Raw genomic sequence first — 25048 nt, forward strand, 5'->3', positions numbered from 1 at the left:
CCACTCACTACAACATCAAGGAAAGTAAATAGCTGTCCACACACTACCACACACAGCTAACCTGGGGCACCAGTTTCATCCAACACACAGGACAGACACACGGGCACACATACACAGACATACAGTTTCACTCTCCTTCTCTAGATAACTAAGTGCAGTATCATTAAGATTGAATGTATTTTACAGACTAATGCATCACACCAACACAAGAAAACATTTGACAACCAATGATGTTAACACATACCATTTAACACACTGCCACCAACACACGTGCAGCAAACACTGCCACCATCCCAGCAATCAGTACCGCCACACACGACCCGTGACACCACCGCTCCGCCAGTCCACGTAAACGTAGGAACAGCCACCGCCATCCCATTCCAGGTATGGGTAGTCACAGCCACCGCTCCACCCCTCAGATCTCCACCCGTGTGAGTTCACGTCACGGTGACTCAGCGTTCTGGGCCCGCATACATAAACATTTTTAACAGGCTAAAAGTACTTTTTGTGACCAGTTTTACTTTTATAGCTAGAAGTTCCTTAAAAGTAATACATAATAACTTTTAAGACCTAAAAAACCTTAGCGGCTAGGAGTGGTAAGCGGTACTCCTAGGCGCCTGAAATTACTTTAGGCGGTAGGATGACAGCCCAACACCTCAATTTTCGGCAAAGTAGAGGCGTCCTAAGAGAGTATAGTGATGCTCAGCTGATCGAGAGAGTTCTGCCTGCACTTGGCGACATTTTATATGTGATAGAACTTGTGAGGAATGCAATATGGAGTCGCACTCAAGAGAGTAAGATTAGATAAAGGCCATAACTTCGGTACAACGAAGCCAAAATCCTTGAGGTTCAAGCACTATACAGTATCTTCAGATTTATTCTCTCTCTCTCTCTCTCTCTCTCTCTCTCTCTCTCTCTCTCTCTCTCTCTCTCTCTCTCTCTCTCTCTCTCATGATTATTATGATGAGCCAAACACGTTATATAAGCTGCAGGATTTCCCCCCTGTCATTAGTGTTATTGATGGCACACATATAAAAATTACTGCATCCAGAGATTAGGAGACAGAATATGTAACTAAGGCATGAAATAAAGTTAATTGTAGAATGCAATTGTAGCTCATGACACCGAGATCCATTTTAAATTGTGTTTTGGCAAGTGTGTGTGTGTGTGTGTGTGTGTGTGTGTGTGTGTGTGTGTGTGTGTCAAACTAACTTAACCCGTCACCAAACAGTCCAAGTAATTGGAATTGAATTTATTTTCTGCATTCAACTTAATAACCTCACCCAGATACCCAATAGTCTCTTGCTGAGAGTAAGTACAATTTAACAAATCCTTCTGAATTCAACCCAACTTAACCAAGTCATCTTACAGCTGCTTGTAGGGAGTGGAACTTAATAAAGCTAATTGCATTCAGTCTAACTCATCCATGACCACAGCTGCTTACAGGGATAAGCAGAATTTTGAAAAATCATTTTGCACTAAGCAGAAACTAGTATGTTATCCAGTTATCCTGAAAACCTGCCTCTCTCTTTCTCTAGCTTGGCCAAGCTGCTCCCACCATTTTAGAGTTGACATCCCTGGGGCGGGCTCGGGTCTGAATTCGCCTCATGTACATAATTAAACTCATGAAGTATGTCAGTAGTACGGTTCTTTTTTATAGAAAAGTGAAATATAAATTAACATTAAATACTTTTATGTATTGTTTTGACATTCAAGAGCAAAAAGATAATGGTTAGGGTATTTCTTAAGCGCTAAACATAGCACGTATTGCGAGTTTAGATTTTACTTTTACTCCAAGCTAAAAGTGACTTCAGAAAACTTTTATAGTTTCTTATATACTCTTCTAGTATTAACTTTTTAACTGGGAGTAAATTTAAAAGTCTTTTAGGAGTTATATATATATATATATATATATATATATATATATATATATATATATATATATATATATATATATATATATATATATATATATATATATATATATATATATATATATATATATATATATATATATATATATATATATATATATATATACACACACACACACACACGGGCCTAGGGCTACAGAGGTAATGGTAACGACAAGTTATTAAGATACCAACTTGCTGCATTTTTATTTATTTCGTTTTCTGTGGATGCACATTAGGAAAAAAGAAACTTGATTTGTGACATAATCGAGAAATCATGCAAGAAAAATATTTTACTGCCAATCATATTATGTTGTATAGTGCGAATCAATCTTGTGATAAATATGACATCATTGTTGCAGCGTCTTTAAAGCCAGTCATTGACTCCTTTTGCGTCTAATGTCGAGGAGTATCTGACAAAAAAATCCCTTTAAGGTTGCACAAATCTGCCGCGAGACGCGACGCTTCCCGTCACCTTGTCACTTCGTCACCCAGCCGTCAGTCCCTGACAGTCAGTACCACAGAAGTGGTTGCAGTAGGTGGATGCAGAGCTCAGGGGTGGGGTTGTTGCTGCCAGACGCACAAGATCGTTTTTCTTTCCTTCTCTTCTCTTACAGTAAGTTTATAACCATAATACATCTACATATCAACAGGATGATCCATCACTGGCTCACATATAATGCTGGAAACAAGTAACAAAGTACACACACCCAAAGTGAAATCCAGTTAGGTTTGTGACTGGTTCGCCGTTCATGAAGAGGTTTCCCGTCATCCCTGTCAGCGGCACCGTCCACTCGATTGCACAGATATATGGTCATGATATAGCTATAAACTGTGGGTATGCTCCTTACCTCGAATTATCGCTGTAATGACTGGAGCCAGGAAATTCCACTATATACAAATTAAACTTTCATCGGAGAGGGTTGTCAAGTGCCCGAATCGGCAACTGACCGATTTTAATACGTAGCAGTATTTTTATCTGGAAGAAATTAAATCAGTGATGATATTCATGGAGGAAACAGGTTCCTCAGCGGGACACTTGTTGGCGGACAAGCCACACACCGCTGACGAAGAAAGAGGGGCATCAGGAACTATAGCGTACTATAGAACGCTTGAATAACATTTAGATAATAAATTATTTATCTGAGAGAGAGAGAGAGAGAGAGAGAGAGAGAGAGAGAGAGAGAGAGAGAGAGAGAGAGAGAGAGAGAGAGAGAGAGACCATTTGGGTTAACAGGACCTCAACCCTGCACCTGTCTGTTACCTGTGGCTGCACCAGCCAATACGCTGGTGCTGCTACTCACCTCCAGATGGCTGACGATGCACACACTGGGAGCATTTCTATTAATCTGTTATGACAACGAAATTTGCCGTCACCATTTCTGACATGAAATTGTACTGTTTGGTATACTGTTTATTGAGTGTATTTTGCGTAATAAGACTCTGTACTGATAAGCGATTTGTACATTAAGATAAAAGTTGAAAGATGCTCAACCTCTCCATTTGAAGGCTACATATAAAATTACTTAAAGCTCGACAAGAGGTTATAGTATAATTTCAAATCTATTCGGCAATTAATCTCATCTTACTGGCGAACGCCGTTGAATAAGTTTTTAATTATTCAATCTTAGTTGCATATATAACCAGATGGTATATTGCTTCCAACTTAGATAGACGAGACTTAATTCACAGTAAACTTGGATAATAAACACAAAAATAAATTTGAATACTTCACTTTAATGCAGGTGTAACCGTGCGATACTTGGCGCGGTGCGATGGGCGTGGAGACATGGGTGTTGCTGGCGACGGTGGCGGTGCTGGCGTGGATATACTCCAAGTGGCGCCACTCCTACTGGGCTTCGAGAGGCGTACCCAGCCTGCCTGCCACGCCTTTCCTCGGACACATATTCAAGTCTATCTTCACCGCCAAGAAACCGTGGAAGTTCCAGGACGAGGTAAGGTTTATTACAATGGCCCGTATTCAGAAGTGCTTTGGTCTCTCACCATGATTATTTAAAAAAAAAAACAGAGATGATCAGCCGGGTTCTCCATACCGCTTCTCCTTTCATTAATGTAGAAATCTTGTTAATCTGTTACTAGAAATGTAGAATACTCATAAAAACCTGGTAACTTTAACTAGAGCCTTTAGAAAATAGTGGATGCGCAACGCTTAAGTGTTTCAGAATATAGTCCATAATGTCCGGCACTTTAGACTGTGCTACTCATACACAGTTTACAGTTATTGTTTAGTCCCCTTTCCCATTCGTGTATTTTTTCTTTCATGTTTTCATGGAATCCCTTGAATGTGCATAAAACAGTTCGTCGGTGATTAAAGGAACGCCATCAGTATTAATACTTATTTCAATACTTATATTTCAATCGCGAAGCAAAGCTGCATCAGAAATCGTTTTTGTTTAATCAGCAAAAATAGCTTCTAAGGATTTTACTGCATTGCTTTTTGTTGAAGTAAGACTGGAGTAAACACTGGCCAAGTTAAGTTCTTAAGTGTAATACTTGTTTACTTATTCTTAATGGTGATTTTTTTTTTTTTTCAGCTTCGCAACAAGTTCGATGATGCCCGCATGTGTGGTTTCTATGAATTCTTCAAGCCTACTCTATTGGTCTGGGATACTGAGATACTGAAGCACATCTTTGTGAAGGACTTTGACTACTTTGTGGATCACAGACACTTTGATATGAAGACTGTCCACGAAAGAGATTTGGTGATGATGGAGATGCTGTCGGCTGTAAACGGTGCACAGTGGAAGAGTCTGCGGGCCATTATGTCGCCCGCCTTCACCTCAGGCAAGATCAAAAGCATGTTCCATCTGGTGTGCGACAAGGCTGATATTCTCGTTAAGATTTCAGTGAAACAAGCGGCACAAAACCCGCACGTAGACATGAAGAAAAACTTCGGCCGATTCACTATGGACACAATTGCTTCTTGTGCCTTTGGCATTGAGAGTAACTCTCTGATGGACGAAAATGCTGAATTCCCTCGCAAAGCACAAGCATTTTTTGAAATGTCATCTCTTAGACTTGCAAAATTCATAGCATTTGGTGTTGTACCCAGACTCCTTAAAGCACTTCACGTGAGTATAAATCCTCCAGAACTTGACTTTTTTGTGGACGTAGTCAAGCACACAGTGGCGGCCAGAGAGGCGGGGAAGACGCGTGGGGACTTTCTGGACCTGCTGCTAGAGGCACGAGACAACTCCGACAACCCCAACAGTAAACTTGGTGCGTTCCTTTTTTTTTTTTTTATGTAGGAGAGACACTGGCCAAGGGCAACAAAAGTCCAATAAAAAAAAAAAAAGCCCACTGAGATGTCAGTCCCAGAAAAAGGTCCAAGGCGATAGTCAAAAATTGAAGGATAAGTGTCTTGAAACCTCCCTCTTGAAAAATTCAAGTCATAGGAACGTGGAGTTTACCACTGAAAGGGATGAATGATTGAGAATACTGGTTAACTCTTGCATTAGAGAGGTGGACAGAATAGGAGTGAGAGAAAGAAGAAAGTCTTGTGCAGCGAGGCTGCGGGAGGACGGGAGACATGCAGTTAGCAAGGCCAGAAGAGCATGAAAATAAGGGCAGAAGATAGCTAGAGATGAAACATTGCGGGGATGAGAGAGAGGCTGAAGACAGTCAGTTAGAAGAGAAGAGTTGATGAGACGAAAAGCTTTTGATTCCACCGTGTCTAGAAGAGTGGTATTGTTGGAACAGCACCCCCCACGACATGTGAAACATACTTCATACATGGACAGAGTTAGCAACTGGGGAGGTCAGAAAATTTGGCGGAGACGTCTCAGAACCCCTAACTTCATAGAAGCTGTTTTAGCTAGATATGATGTGAAGTTTCCAGTTTAGATTATAAGTAAGGACAGACCGAGGATGTTCAGTGTAGAAGAGGAGGACAACTGAATGTCACTGAAGAAGAGGGGATAGTTGTCTGAAAGGTTGTGTTGAGTTGAGAGATGGAGGAATGGAGTTTTGAGGCATTGAACAATACCAAGTTTGCTCTGTCCCAATCAGAAATTTTAGAAAGATCAAAAGTCAGGCGTTCTGTGGCTTCCCTGCATGAAATGTTTACTTCCTGAAGTAAACATCTATGAAAAGTAAACGTCTATGAAAAGACGTGGAAAAGTGCAGGGTGGTATCATCAGCATAGGAGTGGATAGGACAAGAAGTTTGGTTTAGAAGGTCATAGACGAATAATAAGAAGAGATTGGGTGACAGGACAGAACCTTGAGGAATACCACTGTTAATAGATTTAGGAGAAGAACAGTGACCGTCTACCACAGCAGCAATAGAACGGTCAGAAGAGAAACTTAAGATGAAGTTACAGAGAGAAGGATAGAGGCCGTAGGAGGGTAGTTTGGAAATCAAAGCTTTGTGCCAGACTCTATCAAAAGCTTGTGATATGTCCAAGGCAACATCAAAAGTTTCACCAAAATCTCTAAAAGAGGATGACCAAGACTCAGTAAGGAAAGCCAGATCACCAGTAGAGCGGAACCCATACTGGCGATCAGATAGAAGGTTGTGAAGTGATAGATGTTTAAGAATCTTCCTGTTGAGGATAGATTCAAAAACTTTAGATAGGCAGGAAATTAAAGCAATAGGACGGTAGTTTGAGGGATTAGAACGGTCACGCTTTTTAGGAACAGGTTGAATGTAGGCAAACTTTCAGCAAGAAAGAAAGGTAGATGTTGATGGACAGAGTTGAAAGAATTTGACTAAGCAAGGTGCAAGCACAAGAAGCACAGTTTCGGAGAAGAATAGGAGGGACCTCATCAGGTCCATAAGCCTTCCGAGGGTTTAGGCCAGCGAGGGCACGGAAAACATCATTGCGAAGAATTTTAATAAGTAGCATGAAGTAGTCAGAGGGTGGAAGAGAGGGAGGAACAAGCCCAGGATCGTCCAAGGTAGAGTTTTTAGCAAAGGTTTGAGTGAGAAGTTCAGCTTTGGAGACAGATGTGATAGCAGTAGTGCCATCTGAAGGGAAAAAAGAAGAAGCAAAGTTATTGGAGATGTTTTTGGCTAGGTGCCAGAAGTCACAACAGGAGTTAGATATTGAAAGATTTTGACATGTTCTATTAATGAAGGAGTTTTTGGCTAGTTGTAGAACAGACTTGGCATGGTTCCGGGCAGAAATATAAAGCGTATGAGATTCTGGTGATTGAAGGCTCAAGTACCTTTTGTGGGCCACCTCTTTATCATGTATAGCACGAGAACAAGTTGTGTTAAACTAAGGTTTGGAAGGTTTAGGTCGAGAATAAGAGTGAGGAATGTATGCCTCCATGCTAGACACTATCACCTCTGTTATGCGCTCGGCACACATTGACTGGTCTCTTACACGGAAGCAGTAGTCATTCCGAGGAAAATCAGCAAAATACCTCCTTGGGTCCCCCCAACTAGGAAAGGCAAAAACGCCAGAGGCACCTCCGCTAAGGGGATCCTAAGGAGGGATTGCAGCGATAGGACAAAATACAGACATGAGATTGTTATCGGAGGAGCTCAACGGAGAAGACAAGGTAACAGCATAAGCAGAAAGATTAGAGTTTAGGAAAAGGTCAAGAATGTTGGGTGTATCTCCAAGACGGTCAGGAATACGAGTAGCATGTTGCATCAATTGCTCTAGGTCGTGGAGGTTAGCAAAGTTGAAGGCTAGTTCACCAGTGAAGGGAGAGGAAAGCCAAAGCTGGTGGTGAACACTGAAGTTTCCAAGAATGGAGATCTCTGCAAAAGGGAAGAGAGTCAGAATGTGTTCCACTTTGGAAGTTAAGTAATCAAAGAACTTCTTATAGTCAGAGGAGTTAGGTGAGAAGTATACAGCACAGATAAATTTAGTTTGAGAGTGACTCTGTAGTCGTAGCCAGATGGTGGAAAACTCAAAAGATTCAAGAGCGTGGGTATGAGAGCAGGTTAAGTTGTTGCGCACATAAACGTAACATCCAGCTTTGAATTGAAAATGAATATAGAGAAAGTAGGAGGGAACAGAAAACGGGCTAATGTCAGTTGCCTCAGACACCTGTATTTCATTGAGGAAAAGATGAGGTTTAGAAGGAGAGAGGTGGATAGTGTTAGGTTAATAATGTAAAGTTTACTGTTGTTTCTGCAGTGCTCAGCCAGCGGAGTCTCATAGCACAGAGCGTCCTGTTCATCATTGCTGGATACGAAACAACTGCCTCCTTGCTAGACTTCTCCTCCTTCCTGCTGGCCAAGCACAAGAACCAGCAGCAGCGCCTCCGAGAGGAGGTGCGGCAGCTGGTGAAGAAGTACGGCGGCATCACTTACCATGGCATCATGGAAGGCAAGCTGCTCAAGGCCTGCCTCCAAGGTGAGTCTCAAATAATTTTATGAACCTGCATGGAAATCATCAAGTAAAAATTGTCTTGTTTGACCACAGCTGTTGAAAAGGGTGTCCTGCGAATTAAGGTACATACTTTGGGATTTGATAGTTCAAGTAATTCTAAGTCGAAAATACTCCATACGCATGCTGTGTTTTGCTTTATTTTGCGAGAAATTAATGTGTAAGTTGTGTGTTGCTGGAACCGCTCGCCTGGGTGGGCCTCCGTCTCCTTCCTTCTCATTACGTATTCGAGTGGTGCCGAGCAACATCAAGTGATAATTTTATATGTACAATCTACGCAATCAAAGCCTTATAGGAAACAGTTAGCAAATGACAGATTAAATTTTCGTATGTGTCAGTGAAGAGAACATGCAAGTAACACAGCAATACATTGGTTGTTTAATGCTACTTTTTAAGCATATGCGGCAACGTACCAGCTTTATGACGACTGGCCCGTATTTCCGCTACTACAATAATGTCCCTTAAGATTAAACGATATTCTTTCTAAATGATGAAAAATTGTGCTATGTTCTATGAATTTTGCCCTTTTATGTATTTGCGTTTGTATTCTTGTACTGATGATAGGGCTTCGTATCGTCATCTGAAAGATACTGTCTTGAGATGTTCAGAAAAGTCCAGCTACTGCAGAAATATTGGGGATAGGCTGCATCCTCTCTCTCGGAGATGCTGATACACTCTGTACAATGCTTTGCTCTCTTGGTGTCTTCTGTCTGCATACCTGCGACTGCATTCTGCTGGTCCAATTAGGGCATTCCCATCACAGAATCAATATTATGTCAAATATTATCACATGAATATCATGTTCGAATATTTGAACTTTGTAGAATATGGAGGATATAAAGATACTGTGTTAATGTAACTGAATGTGAAAGGCATCTTCACTATAGCAAAAAGACGCACTTTGGCAGTCAGCTGATTGATGAGGCCTGTCACTTAGATGTCAAGGTGTCATCTGGACACCTTGTGTGTGTGTGTGTGTGTGTGTGTGTGTGTGTGTGTGTGTTTATGTAGGAAGGACACTGGCCAAGGGCAACAAAAATCCAATAAAAAAATATGCCCACTGAAATGCCAGTCCCATAAAAGGGTCAAAGCAGTGGTCAAAAATTGATGAATAAATGTCTTGAAACCTCCCTCTTGAAGGAATTCAAGTCATAGGAAGGTGGAAATACAGAAGCAGGCAGGGAGTTCCAGAGTTTACCAGAAAAAGGGATGAATGATTGAGAATACTGGTTAACTCTTACGTTAGAGAGGTGGACAGAATAGGGGTGAGAGAAAGAAGAAAGTCTTGTGCAGCGAGGCCGCGGAAGGAGGGGAGGCATGCAGTTAGCAAGATCAGAAGAGCAGTTAGCATGAAAATAGCGGTAGAAGACAGCTAGATATGCAACATTGCGGCGGTGAGAGAGAGGCTGAAGACAGTCAGTTAGAAGAGAGGAGTTGATGAGACGAAAATCTTTTAATTCCACCCTGTCTAGAAGAGCAGTATGAGTGGAACTCCCCCAGACATGTGAGGCATACTCCATACATGGACGGATAAGGCCCTTGTACAGAGTTAGCAGCTAGGGGGGTGAGAAAAACTGGCGGAGACGTCTCAGAACACCTAACTTCATAGAAGCTGTTTTAGCTAGAGATGAGATGTGAAGTTTCCAGTTGAGATTATAAGTAAAGGACAGACCGAGGATGTTCAGTGTAGAAGAGGGGGACAGTTGAGTGTCACTGAAGAAGAGGGGATAGTTGTCTGGAAGGTTGTGTCGAGTTGATAGATGGAGGAATTGAGTTTTTGAGGCATTGAACAATACCAAGTTTGCTCTGCCCCAATCAGAAATTTTAGAAAGATCAGAAGTCAAGCGTTCTGTGGCTTCCCTGCATGATATGTTTACCTACTGAAGAGCTGGACGTCTATGAAAAGACGTGGAAAAGTGCAGGGTGGTATCATCACCGTAGGAGTGGATAGGACAAGAAGTTTGGTTTAGAAGATCATTAAATGAATAATAAGAAGAGAGTGGGTGACAGGACAGAACCCTGAGGAACACCACTGTTAATAGATTTAGGAGAAGAACAGTGACCGTCTACCACAGCAGCAATAGAACGGTCAGAAAGGAAACTTGAGATGAAGTTACAGAGAGAAGGATAAAAACCATAGGAGGGTACTTTGGAAATCAAAGCTTTGTGCCAGACTCTATCAAAAGCTTTTGATATGTCCAAGGCAACAGCAAAAGTTTCACCAAAATCTCTAAAAGAGGATGACCAAGACTCAGTAAGGAAAGCCAGAAGATCACCAGTAGAGCGGCCTTGACGGAACCCATACTGGCGATCAGATAGAAGGTTGTGAAGTGATAGATGTTTAAGAATCTTCCTGTTGAGGATAGATTCAAAAACTTTAGATAGGCAGGAAATTAAAGCAATAGGACGGTAGTTTGAGGGATTAGAACGGTCACCCTTTTTAGGAACAGGTTGAATGTAGGCAAAGCAAACTTCCAGCAAGAAGGAAAGGTAGATGTTGACAGACAGAGCTGAAAGAGTTTGACTAGGCAAGGTGCAAGCACGGAGGCACAGTTTCGGAGAACAATAGGAGGGACCCCATCAGGTCCATAAGCCTTCCGAGGGTTTAGGCCAGCGAGGGCATGGAAAACATCATTGCGAAGAATTTTAATACGTGGCATGAAGTAGTCAGAGGGTGGAGGAGAGGGAGGAACAAGCCCAGAATCGTCCAAGGTAGAGTTTTTAGCAAAGGTTTGAGCGAAGAGTTCAGCTTTAGAAATAGATGTGATAGCAGTGGTGCCATCTGGTTGAAATAGAGGAGGGAAAGAAGAAGAAGCAAAGTTATTGGGGATATTTTTGGCTAGATGACAGAAATCACGAGGGGAGTTAGATCTTGAAAGGTTTTGACATTTTCTGTTAATGAAGGAGTTTTTGGCTAGCGTGTGTGTGTGTATATATATATATATATATATATATATATATATATATATATATATATATATATATATATATATATATATATATATATATATATATATTGTTACATGCAGTGAAATCGTTAGAAGGTAGTGGGAAGAGGAAAGAGAAGTAAAAAGATGAGAGAGAGAGAGAGAGAGAGAGAGAGAGAGAGAGAGAGAGAGAGAGAGAGAGAGAGAGAGAGAGAGAGAGAGACGCATCAATGATGAATTGAGGAATGCGTGGATAAGTTACGGTAAGACTTAAAATAGATGTTAAGTGTTTCTTCCTCACTCAATTTTCCCAATTTCCAGTCTTTTATGAAAGTTGAGATTGCAGGGGCAGAAGAGTTGATCCGCCCCCCCTATAATGTGATTAGTTTTCACCCACCCCATAAATAAAACCCCTAGAATTTTCGAAACTTAAATGTTTTGCTGGGAGGGAGAGCAGCATAGTGACTGGAGCGTCCAGCAGGGTGGGAGGCAGGCCTCACACCACCCAGTTCCCCCCCCTTTTCTCCCACTCTTCCATCGCATGATCTCACTTGGGTGCATTCCTCTCCTGAGCCACATGGGGGCATCCCTTTGTTCAACAGTTGATCTTTGTTGTCATACAGGAAGGACACATATATTGTTGCAAAGGCAAGATCGTTGGCACGGGGTTTGGGGATATATATTAGAGGGCTTTTATTAGCTAGTATTTTATATGAGTTAGCTGCCTATACTAATTAGGAAAAGTACCAGTCACAGGACTGACTGAGTGTTTGTGCCAGGGATGGCAATAGCCATCCCTGTGTTGATGTAAGTGTGTAGTGTTGGGAGCCGAGTGTGGTTTTCTGACCAAGTCTGTAATGTTGGAGCCGAGTGTGGTTTTCTGACCCTCCAGGTTCCGTCTGTTTTGGTGTATTTGTGTCATCATTGTTTTGTGAGTTTAAATGCTACTGGTTTTCAAAGCTCTGCTAGGAGCTTTGTAGAATATGGAGGATATAAAGATACTGTGTTAGTGGTTGTTTCCTCTCCCTGGGTTTTACCGTGTATAGGTGGTACTTGCTTGTTCTCTGGAAGACCGTAAATAGATCGCTTGCTAACAGAAGAATATAATATTTCTGTGAACATGAGAGGTTCTCTCTCTAGTAGGAGATAGCTCACAGAATATTACAAATATCATACTTGCGTGTCCTTTGTCGTAGCTGTGGCCCCTTCCCCCAGCACGTGGTTTCACGATTCTTTCTCAGCGAGTGGGGTGTGTTTGGCATCTGTTGGGCGTTTGTTGATTCCTTTCCCCATGAGCAGGTACAAACAGAGTGGCAACCTCATTTATTTAATTGTTGCAGAAGATCAGAAGGACCCTGTATACGCGTATTTGTGCCCTGCACTAAGCTACATAGGAGGTAGCTGAGTTAATGGCAACTGTGAGAGTGGTTGAATCTGGTTCACAACCCAATCGTTAAATGCAGATTTCCGCATTTAACGGACATGTATGGCCTACAGACCATCCATCTGATTTACCAGATAAATATTGGTAAATGACGCAGAATGTCCGGCCAGCGGCCAAAATATTAACTGTGTATTATTATTGATAATTCACTAAATGCTTACAACACACATTCCACAGTACTTTACATCAGGTACACGTTTGTCATCACAAATATTTTATTACAATGTAGCGTGTTGGCATGTTAGGAGCTCCATTCTAGTGGAGCTCATCCTGGTAAGAAATCCTAGTAAGCAGTGGTGGCGAAGGAGTGAGTGAGAGTGGGAGAGAGCGAGGGAGGGAGGGTGAGGGTGATGGTAGTGGTGAGCACACACCGCACCGACCAGGGTTGCGCTGTCTGCCATAATTACGGTATCTCTGTAATAATTTGGTGTTTGTCTACCATCTACCATACATTGTCTACTCTATGCCATAATGTATAGAAAAAAATCTCAATTTTCACATTGCTCTATAGTAATTTGGGCTGGCCGGCAGCGCAATCCTGGTACTCATACACTCCTGCCTCAGTCTCGCACCGGCAGATGTTATTAGATGTTGTAGCGCTCCTGACACAATCATCGACGCTTTTATCGGATTTTCACCTTTAGCGTCAGTTGCTTCGCCACACTTAGTCTGGTATAACGAGGGTTTACTGTGTATGTGTGTGTGTGTGTGTGTGTGTATATATATATATATATATATATATATATATATATATATATATATATATATATATATATATATATATATATATATATATATATATATATATATATTTATTTATTTATTTATTTATTTATTTATTTATTTATATTTACATTAAGCAGTAAGATTTATTGGCCATTTCTTAATTCAATGAATTTCGTCACATCCATTTATATTCTATTTCCATTCTTTTCAGAAACACTTCGGCTTTACCCACCAGCATTGTTCATGGAGCGTTATTGCACAAAGGCCTACAAGTATGTCACCAGTCAGGTTTAATTTTATTTTTTCCCATGTAAGAGTGTAAGATAAAAAACAATCTTCTTTTTCTTCTCCTCTTGCTTCTTCGATGCTGAGCATCTAACTTGGAATAACAGTCACAGAGTTATTCAGTTCTGGATGAAATTTTCTATGTCAGTATGGAATTTGTAAAGGACGATCCATTGTCGATCTTTAAATTTTTCAAATGAATCATGGTCATCGTATCTTAGGAGTTTCGCTGAAACCTTTGTTGTTGCCTTTTTGACATATTAGAAGCTTTTATTGAAGTACGTCATGTCACTTATTTTCGTATTAAATTCATAGTCTCTATAAATCTTTTTGCACTTTTATCTCAGTTCTCCTCTCTGGGTGTTCTGTTACTTTAAAGATAGACAGTAACTGTTCTCCTAAATCTAATAAAGCTGGTGTCCCACAGGCCTCTTCCATACTGCTCACTCTCCTGTTACGCATAAATGATCCTCTCAATAATAAGCTTCTTGCCCCGTCCACTTTTGTAATGATGACTCTCCCATCAAATAGATGACAAACTCAGCAAAGATCAAACAGTTCATGTAGTGAAAGCCTAACTTCCAATTTTTCTATAATTTGTTTTTGGGGCAAGGCAACCTTACTGTTTAATGTCTCCCTTTTTTTTCCATCCATCTATTTACCACAAACTCCCAGACAGCTATCCCCTCTTATTCAAGGGCTGTCTTTCCCTAGAAACCTCCTTTGGAAACTTCACATCTCATCTAATGTTTAAACAGCTTTCATGAAGCTGGATGTTCAGTCTTTCTCTCACATGTTAACTTCTGTTAACCTGTTTATTGTTCTAGAACATCTAATTGCATGCCCTCCCTTCCTCATCCAGCAGCCTCGCAGCAGAAGACTATAAACTCACTATTATTCTTACTAGGTACACTACTCATGTACTATATTGTATATGTATATATGTTTATTGTATATGTATATTCTAACTCTTTTCATCTCCACCACTGGTAAACTCTGATTTATCTATTTATTTTCTCTCCTTTCTTGTGACTTAAACTATTTCAAGAGGAGTATGAAGATTCATCTGTTGAACAAGCTTTTTTTTGTGTGTGTGTGTGCTCTTTGCCAGCTTCCTTCACTCATAAAAAATAATGTGATCAATAAAAGAAAAGTACCACGCTAATATACATTAATCGCAACATGAAATGTTTTCACAGGTTACCTGGTACTGACTTGACCATCAGGCCTGGAGACATAGTGCAGGCGCCCATCTGGGCCCTCCATCACGACCCCCGCCACTGGCCAGACCCCGAGGCATTCATCCCAGACCGTTTCCTCCCCGAGAACAAAGGCAATATCAATTCCTTCGCACACATGCCCTTTGGGATGGGACCAAGGAACTGCTTAGGTGAGGGCCTTTCAGAAGTGACTGACCTGCTTAGGAGTTAAGGTATATTTTGGTTTTTCAATAATTTTGTTGGACACCAGTAAATTTTCCCTTTTGGTGTTTACAGCCATGCGATTTGCTCTGATGGAGGCCAAGGTGGCGCTGGCCAAGCTGTTGCTGGGGGCGGAGCTGGAGTTGGCGCCGGGCCATGAGGAGGTGACTTTAGATGAGCAAGGCGCTTTTCTGCGGTCTAAAGATTTGAACATAAAGGTAAAACCGATCATGGAAGAATAAAATCAAAGTTCAATTTCGCATGCCATGACCTACATTAGGCGTAAATCACTCTGCCTCTTATCAATTGCAGCTATTTCGTCGGGCAAGCAGACTATTACAGTTACAAAGGACACACAATGAAGCTTTTCGTTGGGCACAAAACAAACACATTCTTATGCAGTACATATACATCGAGACAAAGACATGAATTCACCTACACGGAAACAATTCACATACGATTACAAACATGGATGTGAGGAAGCAAAGGAAAATTAAACCTACATGTCACTGAAAATATTACAAGATACAATAAAAATTTCCATGTAACCTCATACACATCACTTTCCTTCCTTCCTTTCTGTCAAGTCGTGTTCTGTGGCCTGAAGGACATAAAGGACAAAATAAGCGTTTCTAACACGAGTCAACCAATTTTCAGCTGTAGAATGCAAGGGAGCTGGTAGATTTCTCTATACCTTTTATAATTATGCAAGATGAGCCACTTAAATAAAAAGACAACTATTTTCTTGTATGGTATGATCATGGCAAGGCAAGAGCATGTATCGTAATGAAACCAACTTTGTAATATCGATAAAACACCTGAATGCACTTCAGATACTTAACTATACGAATTTCCGTCAACGAAAAGTATCTAGATTGCTTGTTCAATAAATATGGAAGTCTTCATATCTTATAATAAAGTGTCACGTTGTTTCCATTTCATCGGACTCTCCACACTCGTAAATTTGTTATTACACGCCCCACGTGATGCTTACTGTGAAACGCTGATGCACACCCACGATGACGGCCGCGGCTAAAGGCAGACTGGCCTTGCAGCTCGTGGAGTGGTGAGCGGCGATGCTTCCAACCAACCCAGCTGATTCGGACCACTCCAAAGCTGTGCCAAGACCCTCATTCTGATCTTGCACAAGGAAGCTAGAGTCTCATCAAGGAAGTATAAGTCTCTCTAGCTTCCTTGGGCCTACAAAAACCGTTCAACCCCACCTGCAGCACCTCTCCCGCACAATTGTCACAAGCCTATTCCCCCAGTCCCTTCTTTCTTGAGCTTGTGTGTGAACGAAGTGACCTGTGAGCGAAATTACTTCATAATGTAGGCGCGTATATTAAAATGTATGTATGTATATTAAAATGTATGTATATGTATGGCGCGTATATTAAAATGTGATTATTCTTTATTTTATTTCAGGAAGTATTTAAAAAATGTGACCCTTCTGAGTTTCGTCACCGTCATGATTTCACTTCTTTTTTTTTTTCAAGAGAAAATAAAGTTGCAAAATAAGAGGTCACTTCTGAAAAAATAAATAAATAATATATATATATATATATATATATATATATATATATATATATATATATATATATATATATATATATATATATATATATATATATATATATATATATATATATATATATATATATATATATATATATATATATATATATATATATATATAGATAGATAGATAGATAGATAGATAGATAGATAGATAGATAGACAGATAGATAGATAGATAGATAGATAGATAGATAGATACATAGATATTGTTATGTACAGTCTCTTTGTGGCACGTTAAAAGAGATAAAATAAAGAGAAAGAATGAAGAAGCATAGACAGAGACAAAGCAACAGGAAACCAAAGTTTACAATGAGACGATTAAATTACAGTTGGCTCCTTTGATAAACCTTAGCAAGCAAGTAGATTAAAATGTTACTACCCCTCAACCAAGAAGCAATGTGGTGGGGCGACACGTCTTAGGCCGTTCGGCTCCCTGTTCCTTCCCCTTTCCCTCCCCTCCTCTGTCACATGACCACACCACCCAGCACATCTGTCTTTGTGTGTGGTGTTGCTTGTAGATGCAGTACCAGTCTGATACCAGGAAAAAAACAAGTGCATAGAGAGCCTGTCGTGTGGGAGAGTGTGTTTGGGCCATAAGGCGACTAGTGTTTGGGAGAATATTAGTCGTGCACTCCCAAGTATTGTGGAAGCCCATACGTGTGGCTAGTCTGCGGCTGCTCTTGGGGTCTCGAAAAGGCGTAAATTGTCATTGATTCTACTCATAATTTGGTTGTTGTGTCGGATTGATGTTGTAGGGTTGTTGCTGTGTTGTGTTGTATTAGTCTCGACAATTATCATTATTATATATATATATATATATATATATATATATATATATATATATATATATATATATATATATATATATATATATATATATATATATATATATATATATATATATATATTCACCATTTCATATATCCATTTCACATGTGACGTGTTCATATATTCATCCCACGTGTGCCCATGGCCGGCCAGTCTGTTCTATTTTTAATCTTTCTCCTCCTCTACCTCTGAAGGGAATTTCACACCCACTTCCAGTCCTTAGGGTAAACACCAGCGTTTACTCTGAGTCTTTCCCTCCTTAGTCATTGGCTAAAATAACGTGCTCTTCCATTGGCCCTTTCATCTCATTTCCTGGCATCTCATTGGTCATTTCTTCATCCCAAAACCTAAAACGTGATCCAATTAGCTCAGATAAATATAGCCCACATGGTAGTTTCAGTCTCAGTCAGTCAGTCCCATTCAGAGCTCACACAGTCACTCCCTGTCCGAGAGTCAGTCACGAGCAGTCAATCTTGGTCTCTCATTCAGTTCCGCTCAGTCACAGTCAGTTTTGAGAGACGCTGCTCAGTCATCATTTCATATCACTTCCGAGAGAGAGAACAATAAATCGTCACGTTATAATCTCGTCTCGAATCAAGTGTGTACATTCTCTGCTATTAAATTAAGAAGAACTCTGATCATTGTGTCTTTTACTCGCACACATCAACTATATCAACCTACTACCCACGGTCCTCCACACTACAACACTACCAAGCTCACTACCAGTCCTCCACGCTACCAACACTCCAAGCTCCTCATCTGATCCAGCAGTGGCAAACGTCATTATCAACTGGGACAAGTACATCATCTAAACTCAGAACAGCAGTAAAGTAGAGAAGAGAAGTCGCATCAACTCCAGAACATTGGTAGCAGCGGTAGTCAATCGAAACAGGAAACAAGTGATGGACATCAATCCTGTCCTTTCATCGAGTAAACTCCAGAATAGTGTCATTGTGTGTCTTTGTGTGTTGGCATCTTTCTAGGAGCGGGCAAGTGACCCCTCCCTGTGTCTGAGTGTTGCGATAGTCTAAGTGCGACTGGCCTTCTTTGCCAGAGGATATATTTTTTGTATGTGCCTTGTGGTTAACTTTCTTCCTTTTCTCTCACCTAGTCACTGTCAAAGTGCGAAAAATTGAAGATTGTTTAATCCGAAGCCGTGGTGTCTGAGTATCTTATAGAGTAGTGGGTGGATGCTTCTGAGGGCAGTAGGCTCATAAGATATTTTGGTCTAGTCGTATCGTACTTGTGTAGCGGGACACAAGTCACCGCTCCTAGCACTCCGTTTTCTGTTGTATATTCACCCTTCCGTTTTCACTCTCTCTACTGCACAGGCTTTTGTCTTTTATCTTTTCTTTCCTCACTTTATACATATTTCTTACTTGTACACATTCTGTGCACGCTCTTTGACACATGTGTTACACATCTTCTCAATACATCTTATTACTCCTTTCTTCACACAGACATACACACACACATACACTCTCTTTTTCTATAATTTTGTATATATCATTTATTATGTTAAGTAATTTTTGTATATATTGTTCATATTTTTGCTGAATAAACAGAGAGAATACTCAGGCTAAGTTTTCTTTGCCAGAGCTACAGTAATAACACTGGAAATTGTTACCCTTCAAGGACTAAACACTGCTATGACCAAGAGTCGTAGTTGGGAGCCTACACTTCTCGCTTGAGCAACTTCCGGGCGGCCAAGTAGCACCTAACTTTCGCTACACTTGTGTCTGTCATTCCCGTGAATGTGTTCTTGCAAGTCCTTTTTTAAGCAAGAGGGAGAAATTTGCATTGCATCTTCCCTCTCAATACAGACATGGTGGTGACCTTTGAAGCTATAGCTTCAAAGGTCACTTCAAAGGTGCGACTGAAGTGAATTGACCTGGATTCACGTAGTAATTTGTCCCATATTGGGCTGCAAGGGTGGCAGCCTAGTGAGAGCTGACTTGCATCAGAGCACCTATAAGAGGGATTGGAATTTGGTCATAACAGAAATTGGCGACCTTGTCAGGATAGCTGGAAGTTTTTGTAGTTATGAGGGGATGATAGTTTAGTGTTATTTGTTTTTATTCGTATTCTGTGTACGTTTGTATCGAGCCTGGATCACACAGTCGGGGCAGAGTGCCCAGAGGCCTTTCCCGCTGCTGGTGACTGTTTGGGGGAGCTAGAAATGGGCTCGTCCTCGGGTAATAGTGATGGAGCTGACTGTATTAAGGCAGTCACCGAAGGAAACACATGACTTAGTTGGGGGGTGTTGCCAACGGTAAGGCAGGAGAGTTGGGCTTGGATAATTTATTTGTTGGTTTACCTCACCCTGCAGACTACCCCCGGAGATGGTGCTCAGATAGAATTGTCATCTGGTTTGGAGCCTGAGGGCTTCGGTATGCAGTCCAGGCCCCAGTCTGTTGTGTCTGGTATGTTAGGTGTCACTGCTGAGGACGGGGAGACTCCTAACTAAGCGAGGAGGGAGTTTTCTCCTATTTGGAGAGTACCGGAGGCAAGGAGGAGGCTGCTCCCCTGCCAGAACCAGACACAGTGGGTGCTAGTTCACTTTGTGAGCCAACCTTTGCGTTGCCTGAGAATACAGCTGCCAGCATACACGAGGAGGGTTCTGTCCCTCAGGGACGTGTTGCCCTGTTTGTTGCCAAGGCAAAAAAAAAAAAAAAAGGGCAGTAAGGAAGTCGAAGATCGGGAGGAGTATGATGTGAGTAATAATATCCTAAATAGCTGGTGGGGAGAGTAGGACGGAGGGAAAATGCTCCATTTTGCTGTTCATCCGAGACAAAGGAGGCACGAGTGCAGTTACCACGTGGAGGCACGTTGGTTGGCCGATTTTGAGTCAGGATGACTCGGGAGCAGTTGCCGAGGTTTTGGTGGCCTGGTACAGCCAGTATTGTTTAGTGTTGCCGCATTGGTCGCCTCTTGTCTGGGACCCATCTCCACCGTATTATGGCTGATGTTGTTTTCCCCTGCACGGAGATGATGAAGGATGTTATAGACCCAATCTCTTCTTCCTGGATGAGTTGTGAGAGTGTTCTGACTGACGTCGGCGTCAAGGCGCGACGTTGAGAGGAAGTACTGAGTGAAGCTGCCTGTTGTGAGGTGTTGCCTGCTGCTCGTGAAGTACCCACAGTGTTGCTGGGGACTTCGTGTGGCAAGCGGTGGGTGGACGCTGCTGAGGGCAGTAGGCTCATAAGATATTTTGGTCTAGTCGTATTGTACTTGTGTCTGTCTCTCCTGTGAATGTGTTCTTGCGAATCTTTTCCCAGCAAGCGGGAGAGATTTGCATAGTATTTTCTCTCTGGGGACAGACAAGGTGGCGACCTTTGAAGATTTAGCTGTGTGTGACCGGTGTGAATAGGCCTAGATTCACAGAAATTTACTGGTCATTGGGCTACAAGGTTGGCAGGCTTGTGAGAGCAGCCTCGTATCAGGGCAGCTGTAAGCATATAATATATATATATATATATATATATATATATATATATATATATATATATATATATATATATATATATATATATATATATATATATATATATATATATATATATATATATATATATATATATATATATATATATATATATATATATATATATATATATATATATATATATATATATGACATATACATGTATAGATGAAGTTCCGAGACACAATAGAGGTGAGCAGGGAAAGCATCCAGAGTTCTTTCTTTTCTTCACTTTAATACTTTCAACGTTTAACTTTCCCGGCAGGCATCTACAGGCTAAAATATATAATTATATTTAATACAATCTAAAAAAATATACAATTTTAAAAATAAGAACAAAAAATAACAACACGTAATTTCAAGCTTCAAATTTCAAGCATCCACACTCATCAGATGCAGTAGAGAGAATATTTTTCATATAAAACCTATCAAAACTGACACCAGAAATAGAAATACAGAAACAGTGAATGACCACTTCCAAAAAAAATACTTGAAATCATTATAAATATCTATGAATATCAGATGTCCATGGTTTATATCTTGTGACTAAAGTAAGTACGAGTGTGTTTAACTGGATAATGAATAAATACTGTATTGAATGCAATAGTATTTTATAGCATATGCAACAATATAAAAGTAGGGAGTTCTCTTAATGTGGTTTTTTTTTTCGTATTTATTTGGAAATATGAATTTTTTTTTGCAATGATCTCTCTCTCTCTCTCTCTCTCTCTCTCTCTCTCTCTCTCTCTCTCTCTCTCTCTCTCTTTCTCTTCTCTCTCTCTCTCTCTCTCATGAAGTCTTTATAAGCATCTATAAGAAAGTTGGCGAAGAAAAGAATACATTCTGCAATTTTTTCCCAGCTCAAAGACTGGATGTGCCTGTAGAACAAGAGATGGTCTCAGAGTGCTTGGTAATTAGGGAAAGGTGTACCAAGTAGCAGTCAATGGGTTAACTCAGATTGATCTCAGATTGAATAATTATATATTTCCATATTACTCATTGACTTCACATGAAATTATGAAATTTCTCTCTCTCTCTCTCTCTCTCTCTCTCTCTCTCTCTCTCTCTCTCTCTCTCTCTCTCTCTCTCTCTCTCTCTCTCTCTCTCTCTCTCTCTCTCTCATGTGATATTATACAATAATTCTCTCTCTCTCTCTCTCTCTCTCTCTCTCTCTCTCTCTCTCTCTCTCTCTCTCTCTCTCTCTCTCTCTCTCTCTCATGTGATATTATACAATAATTCTCTCTCTCTCTCTCTCTCTCTCTCTCTCTCTCTCTCTCTCTCTCTCTCTCTCTCTCTCTCTCTCTCTCTCTCTCTCTCTCTCTCATGTGATATTATACAATAATTCTCTCTCTCTCTCTCTCTCTCTCTCTCTCTCTCTCTCTCTCTCTCTCTCTCTCTCTCTCTCTCTCTCTCTCATGTGATATTATACAATAATTCTCTCTCTCTCTCTCTCTCTCTCTCTCTCTCTCTCTCTCTCTCTCTCTCTCTCTCTCTCTCTCTCTCTCTCTCTCATGTGATATTATACAATAATTCTCTCTCTCTCTCTCTCTCTCTCTCTCTCTCTCTCTCTCTCTCTCTCTCTCTCTCTCTCTCTCTCTCTCTCTCTCTCTCTCTCTCTCTCTCTCTCTCATGTGATATTATACAATAATTCTCTCTCTCTCTCTCTCTCTCTCTCTCTCTCTCTCTCTCTCTCTCTCTCTCTCTCTCTCTCTCCACAGGGATCAGTCTTAGGACCTGTTCTCTTATTTGTTTATATACACGACATAGATGAGGGTGTTACCAGTATAATATGGAAGTTTGCTGATGACACCAAAATAGCGAATTCCATAGTTTCTAACGAACAAGTAATAGAAATGTAGAAAAAGCTAGCAAGTTGTCAGACCTGCCAAATGAGTTTTAATGCAGATAAGTGCAAAGTGCTTCACGTTGGGTATCGAAACGAAAAAGCAAACCATAGTTTAAATGGTACCCAACTTAGAATTGATTTAGGAGTAACAATCGGGTTTTTTCCTTCTCTTACTCCTTAAGGTATTTCTTTCCGACCTGTTTTCCTGTACAGTTTATGCCGGAGGGAGTGGAGGGTGGGGAGAGAGCCATCTGCTTTCCTGTCCTTTTCTTCTACAATCACTTTAGTAGTCCTAGGTCAGGTCACCTCGTGAGGACCGCAAGGTCTGTTGTGGCCTGCTTTTCTATGTAACTCTCTCTCTCTCTCTCTCTCTCTCTCTCTCTCTCTCTCTCTCTCTCTGTGTGTGTGTGTGTGTGTGTGTGTCATGTGATATTATGTTGAAGAGCACTTATTTATAATCATGGGTAATATCATAGCATAGTACACTTAAGAGACATCTAATGACTGAATTTTTGTTTTATTGCTTGTGCCTTGTCATGCAATAAACAATAAAATAAACAATCTTTTTTCTACCATTTCTCCTGGAAACGTCCGGTGTATGTCTTTCGATATTGTGTTTATTTGGCATAACTGCCATTGATAATAGGTCTAAATAACATATTTAGGAAACTATAATGTACTTCTAATAACTCAAACCATCAATCTTTTTTTCATTTTCCGTCTAGTAGGCAGAAAATAAGTGGTAAATTTCCATAAGTTAAACCTCTTTGATAGATACCCTTCAGCCCTCGCTGCCAGGCGTAAGAGATTATCTTAAATCTGAGCATTATCAAAGATTTCACAATTATTACTGATAGCAGGCGGCGAAGGTTGTTTCAGACCCACACGATAACACGAATAATTTATTGAATCCGACTGAATCCGGTCAAAACCTGAAGGCATACATTAATGATCACAGACGATATTCTATATGAATAATTTGTGTAATGCAGGTATGATTCTGCACGTTACTTGTAGGATAATGTATTCTTACACAGACAGTTAAAGTTACGTGTTTGGGTCTTGGGGCAATCGTTAAGTAACGCGCACGCCCTTTCTGACAGGTGTTCAAGGTAGGTCTATCTACTTCTGTCTCTGCAGCAACACACGTCCTCTCTGCACGAGTATCTTCAGCAAAGTGTCTCTACCGTCCTCAGTTACTGCCTGGGTTCCTACCCTGTGTAACCGCCGGCTAAGTATCTGCCGGCTTGTAGTTCCTGTACTTTATTTTGTAGCTGGTTTCTTGTTATGTTCTTATCATGACGGGCCTCAGATAAGGGTTACACTACTGTACTTTGCCATAAGTTACGTTACGAGGTTAATATTACACTTATAACATTATTTGGTATGTGGACGAGACGAGAAGGCGAGCTACAGAGGGGTGTTTGTTTATAGGACACCACGGCCTTTATCTAGACCATCATTTTTACCCTCAGCCAGGTCAGCGCAAGGCAGGGTAAGGGCTGACATAGTTTAATGGAGGTCAAGGGGATGAACTTGGGAAGAAACATGGTGTGATGGGTTGAAGGGGTGAAATGAGAAGAAATAAGGGGGCTCTGCCATAGGGGCAGAGTCTTGGAAGCAGTCGCAGAGGCAAGACCTGTGTCGCTCACCACTCTCCAGCTGTGCCACTGTCTTTTCTGCAGCAGAAGCACCATTTCATAAACTCTACGGGGCCCATCTGCCACGTTACGTGGACATGGAGCATGGGATTATGGTGATTGTGTGGCATTCATTACGTTCTACAAGGACCTTTGACTGTTCCCACAATCGCGTATGTATTAATTACTTATGTATCAATCATATCTGTGTCATTAATATATTTAGATGTTTTGGTGTTTGTTTCGGGACGATGATGTTGTATAATGTAGTGTTTACAAATATCCCTGTGAAGTGCACGGCCACATTGCATTATTGTAGAATCCCCAATTATTTCCTATCAAGTGATGTACTTATGACAACTTACAGGTTTGACCGCACCCCAATAAATTGAGTACAACGCTAGTGGTTATCAGTCACTCCTTTGCCACACTATGAACGTAAACTCATCAGTGCGTTTACACCCTGTCCATCGTTATCCATAAGCGACGGTGATAAGGCCGGCCTCATCTTAGCCTCATGTCATAACAAGCATCCTTCATCTCCTTACATCAACAATACCCTAACACCGACCGTACAAGAAATTCGCTG

General features: G+C 40.9%; 1 protein-coding gene across 3 annotated transcripts; it reads left to right on the forward strand.

The window, feature by feature from the left end:
* Nucleotides 1–253: 253 nt before the first annotated feature.
* Nucleotides 254–15636, forward strand: LOC135099827 (cytochrome P450 9e2-like). Of its 3 annotated transcripts, none has more exons than XM_064002401.1 (7): nucleotides 254–384; nucleotides 3659–3868; nucleotides 4469–5153; nucleotides 8029–8247; nucleotides 13589–13649; nucleotides 14862–15052; nucleotides 15159–15636. In XM_064002401.1, the coding sequence occupies exons 2-7, from the start codon at nucleotides 3689–3691 to the stop codon at nucleotides 15323–15325; spliced, it is 1503 nt and encodes a 500-aa protein (XP_063858471.1). In that variant the 5' UTR covers nucleotides 254–384; nucleotides 3659–3688; the 3' UTR covers nucleotides 15326–15636. The 3 variants fall into 3 exon arrangements, with proteins under 3 accessions (XP_063858471.1, XP_063858470.1, XP_063858472.1); XM_064002400.1 differs by lacking the exon at nucleotides 254–384 and adding an exon at nucleotides 2372–2529; XM_064002402.1 differs by lacking the exon at nucleotides 254–384 and adding an exon at nucleotides 2372–2529 and having other exon boundaries at nucleotides 4469–4718.
* The last annotated feature ends 9412 nt before the right edge of the window (nucleotides 15637–25048 follow it).

The sequence above is a fragment of the Scylla paramamosain genome, chromosome 4 (genome assembly GCF_035594125.1).
Source record: "Scylla paramamosain isolate STU-SP2022 chromosome 4, ASM3559412v1, whole genome shotgun sequence".
Lineage (NCBI taxonomy): Eukaryota > Metazoa > Arthropoda > Malacostraca > Decapoda > Portunidae > Scylla > Scylla paramamosain.